This window comes from Rhinoderma darwinii, unplaced genomic scaffold (assembly GCF_050947455.1).
Source record: "Rhinoderma darwinii isolate aRhiDar2 unplaced genomic scaffold, aRhiDar2.hap1 Scaffold_121, whole genome shotgun sequence".
In the NCBI taxonomy this organism is placed as follows: Eukaryota; Metazoa; Chordata; class Amphibia; order Anura; family Rhinodermatidae; genus Rhinoderma; species Rhinoderma darwinii.
The window spans coordinates 374,233-387,011 of NW_027461955.1; the positions used below are offsets into that span (position 1 = coordinate 374,233).

The 12,779-nt window shown below is 43.9% G+C and overlaps 1 protein-coding gene and 1 long non-coding RNA gene across 2 annotated transcripts in view; one reads left to right on the forward strand and one right to left on the reverse strand.

The window, feature by feature from the left end:
* The window catches only part of LHFPL6 (LHFPL tetraspan subfamily member 6), a 179,070-nt gene extending 171,413 nt beyond the window's left edge, over positions 1 to 7,657 (reverse strand). The window contains exons 1-2 of the mRNA XM_075847973.1: positions 7,434 to 7,657; positions 2,002 to 2,550 (exon numbers count right to left, since the gene is read on the reverse strand). Of these exons, the coding sequence (XP_075704088.1) occupies positions 2,002 to 2,386 (385 nt within the window). The 5' untranslated portion in view covers positions 2,387 to 2,550; positions 7,434 to 7,657. The remainder of the gene's footprint in view (positions 1 to 2,001; positions 2,551 to 7,433) is intronic.
* A 99-nt stretch (positions 7,658 to 7,756) lies between these two features.
* Positions 7,757 to 12,779, forward strand: part of LOC142699055 (uncharacterized) — a 35,946-nt gene continuing 30,923 nt past the window's right edge. Inside the window, exon 1 of the long non-coding RNA XR_012865955.1 lies at positions 7,757 to 7,800. This is a non-coding gene — a long non-coding RNA (uncharacterized LOC142699055). The remainder of the gene's footprint in view (positions 7,801 to 12,779) is intronic.

A 12,779-nucleotide genomic window follows, 5' to 3' on the forward strand; every position in this document is an offset into this window, starting at 1 on the left:
GGACTGGTCTACACGTAACAGATTTGCTGCTGAAAATTTCCACAGCATTTACGCATCAACTAGCAGACAATCTTCTCCATTTTGTGCGTGTTTTACTGCGGAAAATAATGCAGATTTTTGCTGCATTTTTTTCAAGGGCTGTGTGATGGTGATATTTATTTTTCCTGTGATGTCATTTCCACCCCTGTAAGAAATTCTTCAGCGTTTCTGTAGAAAAATCCGCAGGAAATCAGTCCACTTTTTCGCAGCAGTAATAGACATCCTGCGGTACTAAAATTACGCACCGCAGGTGAATTTCTGGATTGAATTTTTCCGCAGCATGCAGATGACATTTGTTAAATCTCACCCACTTTGCTGCTATTGTATTCCGCTGCGTATTTTCCGTAGGCAATTGCAGACGAAAAATAGGCAGCAAGTCCTGATTAATGCCCAAAGAATATCCAAGAGTAGATCTCGGGATGATCTATAGATAGGCATTATGAGAATGGACTGAGTTTTAATTTTGGTACCTTCCAACTTTTTCATCTTTTTTTTTTTTACAATGACTAGGATTGGCAGGGCAAAATGACTTGCCCTGCCAATCAGCGCCTTTCAACGACGATAGCGTAGCCATGTAGTCATTGCGCCGCTTGCATCGTTCAGCCCCGGCAGATCTGCTCAGAAGAGTGCAGGTCTGCGTTGCCACCAGACGGCACGGGAGAATTTTATCGTCGTTTATAGGAGCAGAAATGTTTTAAAGGTGTGAAGCTGAAGACATCTGAGCGGCAAACTGCAGAAATGGGTTGTAGCCAGCAGAAATCGTATAGAAGTCTGGACTGGATGGAGAAGAAATGTATGTTTTTTTCAGATGCAGCAAAATCTATAAAATCAACTCTTAAAACGGTGCACACTATATGCTAATTACTCATTGGGCGGTGCCGCTATCCTGTAGAGTCTCATAGTCCTGCCTCCAAACCCCCCATTACATGTTTGATGGACATCCCCTGGCTGATACAACTTTCTCGGATGCGCCATTTCCTTGTACTACTTGGGCATGCACCATGCAGCGAGGTGTACTCTGCCCGGCTTCATCACTGCACTGCGCATGCCAGGGAATACAAGGCAACAGCGAATCCGCAAGAGTTTGAGGAGGCTGGTAGTGATGTACAACAGCCAGGGGGGATGTCAATCAAAATCTGGGGGGGTGCCATTTCAATTTTCGCCTAAGGCAGCAGAAAGCTAGAATCGGCCCTGCATATAGGGGCCCAACCTCAAAAAAAAAAAAGAGCCTTTACATCTACATTAAAGCACCATCAAATCAGTCAGAGTCACTCTACAGTCCACAATTAGAAACCCGATAACGTGTCATAGGTGACAGATAATTTGAAATAAAATATATTACATTTATCTAGCGTGATCATCTGTCCAACACTCGCTGTTGAGCTAGTGAGGCATCTGCTAAGTCCGGCGTATCCAACCACCGAGCCCACAAAAGCTCGACTTTTGAAGTGCAAACCCTTTGAGCATAGATAAGCTTTTCAGATTTAGAGGAACGGTTCATGGCAGAAACCCAATCCTTAATTGAAGGAGATCTTGGTGCCATCCATTTGGATGTTATACACTATCGGGCCATAAAAAGGGCTCTATCCAATGCCACATATTGATGTTTATCACCCTGTAGGTTATCAACTACCTCTAATAAACAGTTTCTCGGATTCAGAGGTAGAGGATGTTGAAAAACTTTTCCATCTTCCATCTTTAAATGGCCAATACGCCTACAATATTGATAATATGAAAATTCAGACAAGCCGGCAATCCTAGATAATAACCAGCCATAACCAAGAGTTCTGCCACCTACTAAACCATTATATTCTAGATTTTTAATAGAAAAAAAAAGACGAATGTCAAACTTGAAAATGGAAAAGGAAGAGATGAGGTGTTCATAAAGGAGATAAACCACAAATATTCATCAAAGTCTTCTACATACATGAAAGATAAGACACAAATCACCATCTAACTCACCTCCCACAAACTGTATTCCACCAGCCACTCTTCCAACAGTCCTGGAGATAAGCTCAGAGACACAGCATCCCATGATAGCAGTCAATGCCACCAGAAGAAGTAGACCACATCCAAGTCCAGTAACCACTGTACAGATTCGCCACTCAGGGCTTGGAATGGCTTGGAAAGAGGCATAGCGACCACACTGTTCCACCATGACTGTGGTTTGCAGGTTCTCATCTCGTACAGGGTAAGAACATCTCCGGAAAGTACCAAATGACACCATCTTATCCAACTGAGAGCCCAAAAGCCAATAAGGCATGAAAAACCCCACACAAGATGCCCCGGCACACAGGAATGACAGCAGTGCCCAGATCACCCCGGTACATGTCAAACTTGTCGCCATGATGCCCAGCCAACAAAGTTAACCTCATCAAAGGTTAAACAGAGTGAAAGCAAAGAAGGTCATGCAAGGGAAAATAATGTGTTGAGCAATTCCCAAATAGAACGTAATCCTGCTCGGTTTAATTTCCAGAGGCTGAAGTCAATACTTTTTCCGCTAAGGGATTCCTGAGGAAGGAGGAAAACAAACATAATTATTGGTAGGAAAGCAAATAAAACCAGACTTAGTTGACAAGTAAAAAAATAATTTTTATGTGAAGTCATGTTTGTCTATGATGAGAAAAGAAGTGCATTATGTTAATGGATCACTCCATAAAAAGTACAATTATCCGGTTCAGTTTTCTTATTAGAATGAATTTACCATCTCTGTACGAAAAGGGGAAAGAATGACTAAACTCCCCGTTCAATCAGTAAATTTCTTTAGCGACACAAATGAGTGGTCGTCTTGAGATATTCAGCAGGGGCACAATACCCGGACTAGCGTCTCTGGAAGAATGCTGAATAGCAGACCTTTAAAAGACTCTTTGTTATAAAGAGTTCATCCAAATTACAATAATCAAAGGCAAAAAGTGTGTGTGTGTGTGTGTGTGTGTGTGTGTGTGTGTGTGTGTGTGTGTGTGTGTGTGTGGGGGGGGGGGGGGGGGTGGGGGGTAAAAAAGTTATTTCAGCCAATCTAAAAATTAGGAAAAGAGCAAACGTTTCTAGCAAGTAAAATATTTTATTGGAAGTCTATTCACATTCAGAATACAAGTTCCCTATGGAATCCTCCTAATGTGCCCCTACATGTAATGACAATGTATTAACGGTTAATGATATGATGTTTCTCAATCTAAGTGTGTTTGATTGGTTGTACATGATTGAGGAATTCCTTTAAAGGGAACCTGTCACGTGGTACAAGCTGTCCAATCTGCAGGTAGCACGTTATAGAGCAGGAGAAGCGGAGCAGATTGTGATATAGCGTTGTGAAAAAAAGATTCAGAATGACCTGTAATGTATTCGTTTAACTTGCTTACAGTGAGCTAAAGAAAAGAAAAAAAAAATCAAGAGGGCGGTCTCAACCATGACTGACAGTAACTGTAGCTGTAGAACCACCCACTGGACTCTTAAAGGGTTTTTTCCATAATAAATATTTATCACCTATCCACAGCATAGTTAATAAATATCTGATCAGTGGGGGTCTGTTCGCTATTTTCGGCAGTCCCATAGAAATTAATGAAGCGGTGGCCGAGTATACGCAGTACCGCTCCATTCATATGGCGCTCCCAGGAAGGGCAAGGTAAGACCGTTCTCGTGATCGGCGGATAGGTGATAGATATTGATTAAGGAGAAACCCCTTCAAGCCTAGGGTTTCCTGGGTCTTTTCACACACAACTTTATATCAATCTGCTCAGTTTTTCTATAACAATTTGCTTACAGATCTGACTGCATGTTTGATGTGACACATTCCCCTTAAATGAAAGAAAAAATAATATGTATAATAATTCTAATATTCTTCAAGTTTAAAAGGAAAAACTAAATGTAGAAAATAAAATACAGCAAACATTAAATTATCAATAGTAATATCTTCCTATGGGTCAGTTCACACAGTTTTTTGGCACTGATCTTGACTTGGAGAACGTGTCGGAATCAGCGCCAAAAAAATTTCAAAATACCCCCCCCCCCCCCCCCCATTGATTTCAATGGGAGGCAGATGAGTTTTCTTCCCATGGGCAGCTTATGGCTGCTCGTGGAAAAAAAGAGAAAGCGCATGTCCTTTCTTGCCGCGTTTTCCACCTCTGACCTTCCATTGAAATTAACGGGAGGCAGAGAAAACCTGCGGCACTCGTTCCTGAGTGTCGATCGCTGCGTTTTTTGAGCAAAAAACGCAGAACAATACGTGAAGGAATTCTAAGGCAAATTTTTTCTACCTGCAAAAAACTGTGTGAACAGGGCCTTAATCTCTTCCTTTCCCGTGGTCATATCCGATCTCATATTGCAATCAAAACTGTGAGAAATCTATATAAAGAAAAAAGTCTTCTATATGTATCTCAGGAGAACACCCAAATAAGCAGGAGTCCTGTCAAACCCCCATCCCCCTACTTTGGAACTCCAATCCCCTCCTCCTTGGCTAAACACGGCCTCTCACCCCCTGCCAGCTGAAAATGGAAGGGATAAGAAGGAAATTAACATCTGAGTTCAAGAAGTTTGTTTCTGGAGCAGAGAATCCTGCAGACTGACAAACACGGTCCGCAAATATATCTGCCGTTTACTTTTATCATGGACTTCCAGGTTTAGTATTGCTTTAAAGTCGCCGCTTTATTTTCATCCTGCAATATGAGATGGCGGCAGCGGTCACCGTGACGCGTTGTCTATAGTTAGAGAATATACATGGGAAGGCGGACACCTAAACTATATAATGGAAGATATAGCATGTCAAAATGACACACCATGAAGATCCCACTAATGTGTAGGAAGAACATGAAGGTGTACGTGAGGTCACTGCGGGCAGAATGCTATACAGCAGGACTGGGTAACAGAGCAATATATCGTTTTGTGGGAAAGATTCCGTGCAACTTGTAATTTATTGACTTAAAGGGGAAATTCTGTAAATGATCTTCTGATGTCATAAATACATGTAAGAGATTATGCCGGTAATCTCGGACCACCACAGTTCCAGAATGAAAGGGCTTTGTAAAGTGCTCAAACCCCTTTTGACATTGCAGTTACTGAAAATCTGACACAAAATCCTATACTGCCCTGATCTGAAAGTCCCTAGGGCGAAAAACTGCGTGTGCCGCCCGAGTCCCGTACCGTGATTCGTGGAAAGACAGGACATGTCTTATCTTCCAACGGATCAGAGCGGCGGGTACGTTTTCACAAACCTGATTCACCCACTGAAGTGAATGGGTCCGTGACAACTATCGGGTGCCACGAAAAATAGCCCAAGTGTGCAAGAGGGCTTAGAATACACGGGGGACAGTCTCACGATGATCGACAGCCTTCCTTGTATGGATACTCAATTATTGCATTAGGACAAGACTCCCCCAGGCTAGAAAATCTAGTGCAAAAAATAAAAAGGCTAGTCCTAACTTCTGCTAATATATTCCGCAGCCTCCGCAAACTTCAGCCCAAAATGTCACAGCAGAAAGACTTCATTCAGTGGGGCAGATTTACCATTGTTGCGCCCTTTTTTATTTGTACAAATCAGTTTAGACTCATTTATTATTAGTAGAAAGAACAGATGTTTGAGCCGCACTAGATACTTTATAAAAGTCTAGAAATGGGGCGTGGCTTAGTGGAATGGGGCGTGGCATTAAATGCAGCGACGTTCATCAAACTTGGGTAAACTAAGTCAACCAAGAGGTGGTATAAACAAGATTAAAGTGTCGAGAGAGATGCGCCAAACTTATCATACAGCATGTGCCACTTTAATGCATTTTGCCAATCTTCGGATTGCCTGCTCTAAGTTTACGCTGCAGAAATGTTAGGCAGCTCAGTAAGTCTGTCCCAGTGGGTCTTCTTGAGTAGTTGCCACCATAGAGATCATTGTAAGCAGCATGCCCTTATAACATACTATACAGATATAACAAGTCAACAAATGCTGACCCATAAAGTGCCCGACATAATGGAGACCTAGCAGACTGTTCAGGCTCCGTATGTATAAATTCGATTCAAGACGACGGGATTTTCAGGGTTGAGCCCTCGATGGACGACCTCTATGGGTCTCCTTTAATGTCGTAAAGCCATTCCTGCCACTGACTAATCGATTCCAACACTTCCTCCCGTATACCAAGCAATTCCAGACTAAAACACACTTTAGGACTTTTTTTTTTTTTTTTTTAATTTCTTGCTATATCATTGGGATTTCAGACGTTAGAAAATAAATGTAAAATACAAGATTGTGTTGAAGGACACCTCTAGGAGCCCCAACTCCTGCCACAGTAATGCCCAGCATTCAGTCCTGCCGCTCGTGTCACTGCGGGACAGTATAAAACATGGTGAAATGTCCCCACCTGCAGGATCTGTGCTGGTGAAGATCTGATACAAGGAATAAAGAAACGTAGGTCTCCTTTAAAATTATAAACTGGTGACTTTAGGACTTTCAGTAATTATGAAAAGATGAATATTATGTATATAAACAAATAATAATAATGATAAAACAAGATAGAAACATTGTTCAGTCTGTACCTATTTCTAGTACTTGCCATTTGTATTCCTTGGAAACCCTCGGCTCTCTTTCTAAGACTACCCCTCCCATCATTGTACCTCATTTGCGCTCAGTATCTACTTCCAGCACTTGATCAGGTGCCCACTCCTTCCCGTTATGATCCCGCTCGTTGTTACTTGAGTATGTTTATGTATAGAATCAGTCACTTGGGATACAAGATCAGCATCACTAAGAAATCCCAAGATCTAGCGGAGAATGGAATTAACCCCATCCATGCTGGAACTCGTTACTCTGTCCCCTATTATACTATATATAAACACATATATACATATCATATTCTAATTGGTAAGGTGTTGCTTATTTAACAACACACAATATCTATGCCGCCATGCAGAAAATGTATACACATATCTGCCCTATGGACTGGACATATATTTCCTCTGTATAGACATATCACCTGTATAACGTAGGCTAAAGGACTGCAACAGTCCCACTCCCCAAGATCAACCTTCAGGGTCTGGAGGTCCCCAAGACCTGAACTATACACCAGTGTACAGACAGTCTACAATAGTTACTATACATTCACCTAGAAGTCTGGGGACCACAACCGGTCCCCACTGCTTAAAGGGACAGAATATAAAGGGGTGATGGGCAGGGGTGATTTATATATGTCTCGTCTATATATACAAAAAAATATATAGGATGGGATTATTGCTCCAGAACTAATTTAACCCTGTAAAGTATATGAGAAAGTTTGAGTAGACTGTGTGCTCCATTCCTGTAAGAGGATTTAACTTTTGACATTAGACACCAGAGGAATGATGGATGGAGACACATGAGGCTGATGATCAGAGCTGTGAACTTTATCTCAGCTGTAAGAGAACTTGTCCAGTGTGACACTTACCCAAGAGATGCTGCATGACCCCTCATACTCCAGGAGGGAGATCTACTGGATCCCACAAGTCCCGGCTTCTTGCAGATCCCGTCTCCACAGCAGTGATGAGCACCGTACACGCCAGCAGCCCGGGTAACGTCAGAGCCGCCGATCACACAGCTCCTCTCCCCGCCGTCCTCGCACTCAGCCCCGGACACAGGAAATCTAATTACTACATTCCTGGAGACTAGGCGCACAGGGAGGGGGCGGGGCTTACACGGTCACACTCACAGGGGAACCATCAATCACAGGAAGCCCCTCCCCAGCCCCGCCCACCAGACCGCTAACGGCCGAGCAGAGGGAAAGAGGCAGAGAGGGATGCTGCTCCGAGAATACTGTAATATCTATATACTGTACTATACGATGATGTATATATTATTTATACTGCTGCTCCGAGAATACTGTAATATCTATATACTGTACTATACGATGATGTATATATTATTTATACTGCTGCTCCGAGAATACTGTAATATCTATATACTGTACTATACGATGATGTATATATTATTTATACTGCTGCTCCGAGAATACTGTAATATCTATATACTGTACTATACGATGATGTATATATTATTTATACTGCTGCTCCGAGAATACTGTAATATCTATATACTGTACTATACGATGATGTATATATTATTTATACTGCTGCTCCGAGAATACTGTAATATCTATATACTGTACTATACGATGATGTATATATTATTTATACTGCTGCTCCGAGAATACTGTAATATCTATATACTGTACTATACGATGTATATATTATTTATACTGCTGCTCCGAGAATACTGTAATATCTATATACTGTACTATACGATGTATATATTATTTATACTGCTGCTCCGAGAATACTGTAATATCTATATACTGTACTATACGATGATGTATATATTATTTATACTGCTGCTCCGAGAATACTGTAATATCTATATACTGTACTATACGATGATGCATATATTATTTATACTGCTGCTCCGAGAATACTGTAATATCTATATATATATACACACACTGTACTATACGATGTATATATTATTTATACTGCTGCTCCGAGAATACTGTATTATATATATATATATACATATATATATATATACACACACTGTACTATACGATGCAGGGGCGTAACTAGGAAAGACTGGGCCCCATAGCAAACTTTTGACTGGGGCCCCCCCTCCCCTGGGTGTCACACAACCCCCCCTTGTAGATAGTGCCTTTTTTACAGTCCCCCCTGTAGATAACGCCACACAGCCCCCCTGTAGATAACGCCATACAGCCCCCTCTGTAGATAGCGCCATACAGCCCCCCTGTAGATAACGCCATACAGCCCCCCTGTAGATAGCGCCATACAGCCCCCCTGTAGATAACGCCATACAGCCCCCCTGTAGATAACGCCATACAGCCCCCTGTAGATAACGCCATACAGCCCCCCTGTAGAGAACGCCATACAGCCCCCTGTAGAGAACGCCATACAGCCCCCCCTGTAGAGAACCCCATACAGCCCACCCTGTAGAGAACGCCATACAGCCCCCCCTGTAGGGAACGCCATACAGCCCCCCCCCCTGTAGAGAACGCCATACAGCCCCCCCCCTGTAGGGAAAGCCATACAGCTCCCCCCCCTGTAGGGAACGCCATACAGCTCCCCCCCCTGCAGGGAACGCCATACAGCCACCCCCCCCCTGTAGGGAACGCCATACAGCCCCCCCCCCTGTAGAGAACGCCATACAGCCCCCCCCCTGTAGGGAAAGCCATACAGCTCCCCCCCCTGTAGGGAACGCCATACAGCTCCCCCCCCCCCCCCCTGCAGGGAACGCCATACAGCCACCCCCCCCCTGTAGGGAACGCCATACAGCCACCCCCCCTGTAGGGAACACCATACAGCCACCCCCCCCCTGTAGGGAACGCCATACAGCGTCCCTCCTCCCAAAAAAATGCGACCTACAGTGTGTCCTACAAAATACATGTATCCCCTCTCCACAGGATCTCCACAGGATAGGGGATACATGAGTGATCGCTGGCAGCGATAGGGAGAACGGGGGACTGAAAGTCCCCTGAAGTTCTCCATGACTAACCTCTGACTTCCGGCGTCTGCGCAGCTCAATAGAAATGAAAGGAGCGCTGGTCACGCATGCGCACAAGCACGACCGGCGCTCCATTCATTTCTACGGAGCTGCCGACACAGACCCCGGAAGTCCGAGGTTTGTGATGGAGAACTTCAGGGGACTTTCAGTCCCCCGTTTTCCCTATCAATGCCAGCGATCACACATGTATCCCCTGTCCTGTGGAGAACTTTTTTATTTGTTGGGCTAACGACGTGATTTTTGCGACGTTTTTTCCGTAGACAATGCAGGTTTCATTTTTTATAGTTTTTATACACACCTTTTTTGCTATTTTAGAATTTTTATTCATAAAGTTTGAAAATAATAGTAAAAAAATAAGCTTTTTTACATTTCAGCTATTTTTTTTTGGGTAATAACATAGTTTTACCCTGAAATAGACCTTTTATTTGTGATCGTCATTGTCTACCGTAAATTTTTATATATTACATGTCTATATTAGGGTAATTGGGTCAGCGCTAGCGTTACAACAATGATTGGCGGGGGGAACGGTTTTTTTGGGGTGGGTATTTTATGTGTATTTATTATTTAATTTTTTTTTGCACTTTACTTTATTATTTTTTTATTACTATGGTCTGTCCCCCAAAAGGTCAAAGAAGACCTTTGGGGAACTTTATATATTTTTTTTCTTTCTTTTACACATTGTTTTTCCACTGTAACTGGAGCTGCACAGCAGCCCCAGTTACAGGGGAAGTCAGCCCTCTCATAGTGACGATTGTCACTAATAGGGCTGTGCTCGGTCTTGTAAGACCCAGCAACAGTCTGCCACTAACGGCACCCGGCGATCATGTGACCAGTCACATGATCACCGGGAGGAATAGAGACAGCGCCGCTGCTGCTGTCTCTATTCCTGTACACAGCGCGCATTCAGCGCTGTGTAAAAGAGATCAGAGAAGACAGAATCAGCGAAAGCTGCTCCTATCTTCTCCTCAGGGTCCCCGGCAGTCACTGACAGCCGGAGACCCGACATTCAGCTGCCCGATCGCGCGGGCAGCAAGTTAAAACCCGAGCCGTAAAAAGTCTATGGCTCAGGTTTTAAGGACCCTGACCGCTGGCCGTAAAAATACAGCCAGCGGTCTGGAACCAGTTAATGGCAGAGCGGGGAGATACCTCCCTGCTCTGCCGTACTGTTCAGTGGCGTCCCGCTGTAGCAGCCATAGCGGCTGCTAGCGGAGCCTCCGGCCATGGTGGGGGACCGTGCCGACGGGCGACACGGGCCCCCTCATACCGCGGGCCCCGTAGCAGCCGCTACTGCTGCTACGGCGGTAGTTACTCCACTGATACGATGTATATATTATTTATACTGCTGCTCCGAGAATACTGTAATATATAGATAGATATACTGTACTATACGATGATGTATATATTATTTATACTGCTGCTCCGCCAATACTGTAATATATATATATCTATATATACACTGTACTATACGATGTATATATTATTTATACTGCTGTTCTGTATATGTATTATATACTACTATATACGTTATATGTATGCTATACTATCAGGGGCGTAGCTAAAGGCTCATGGGCCCCGATGCAAAAGTTCTTATTGGGCCCCCCTACGCAAACTCCTCAGGGCCGACGGTCCGCAGCTTTCAGCTGCATCACTGGGTCTCCTAAGTGACCCAACAATGCAGCACTAGCAGCCGGGGGCGTCACTAAGGCTGGGTTCACACACCCTATTTACTGGATCGTACCCGGCTCTTCCCAGAACCCCTGGTGGCGGTGGGTACCGGGGTAATAAAGGGGGTTAGTGTTAGCCTCTGCACCGGCTAACACTAAGCCCCGCCTTAGCAATGGATGCTGTCAATCAGCCGGCAGCCATTACTAAGGCGGTAGTAATATAGTTAAAAAAACAAAACAAAGACATAGAAAAAAATATTTTATTGAAATAAAAAAAAACAACACACAACCCTCATTAACCATTTTATTGATAATAAAAAAAAAGCCGTAATCGAAGTAGTCCTGGAATCCGACGTAGTCCAACGACCGAACCTGTAAGAAAACACACAAAAAAACGATTAGTAACACATGTTAGGCCCATGTCTGATACTGTCTGTGGGACCCTGTATCTAAGCCTACCACAACGTAGGCTTAGATACAGGGTCCAGCAGACAGTAATCTTATACAGTATAAGATTACTGTCTGCTGGACCCTGTATCTAAACCTACAGTGTGGTAGGCTTATATACAGGACCCAGCAGACAGGATCACACATGGGCCATGTATCTAAGCCTACCATGTGATTGGCTTAGATACAGGGCCCAGCAGACAGCATCACACAATCTGTGATCCTGTCTCACGGGCCCCCTAAACCTGCTACATCGTAGGCTTAGGGGTTGTGTAGTCCCTAAACATTGATGGCCTATCCTCAGGATAGGCCATCAATAGCTGATGTGTCTCCCGGGACCCGCAAATCAGCTGTTTTGAAGGGGCCGCAGCACTCGTACGAGAGCTGCTTCCCTTCATTTCACTACTCGCTCACACTGAATCGCCGACATGGATTCACAGTGTGACCGGAATTAAGTGACCGGAATGAAGGGGAGCAACTCTCGTACGAGTGCTGCGGCCCCTTCAAAACAGCTGATTGGCGGGTCCCGGGAGTCGGACCCCGCCAGTCAGGGCTAATTTTACCTTCCTCTTCGGCCGCGGCGGGAGTTCTGTCGTGTCGATGCTGTGCGCGCCGCATAGCGCTGTGACGTCATGCGCTGCGCACAGCGCTTGACGTCAGGACCTCCGCTGCGATCCGGAACCAGGAAGGTAAGTACAGTCTGTTACTATAGTAACAGGGGCCCGCGGCCCGAGTTACTATAGTAACTTTTTATTGATGTGGTGCGGGGGGCTGTGGGCCCCCCTGGCTTCGGGGCCCGGACGCAATTGCGACTGCTGCGACCCCTATAGCTACGCCAGTGTATACTATACGATGTATATATTATTTCTACCGCTATTCTGTATATGTATTATATACTACAATATACGTTATATGTATGCTATACTATACGATGTATATATTATTTCTACCACTGTTCTGCATATGTATTATATACTACCATATACGTACGCTATACTGTACGATGTATATATTATTTATACCGCTGTTCTGTATATGTATTATATACTACTATATATATATATATATACACTATACTATACGATGTATATATTATTTATACCACTATTCTGTATATG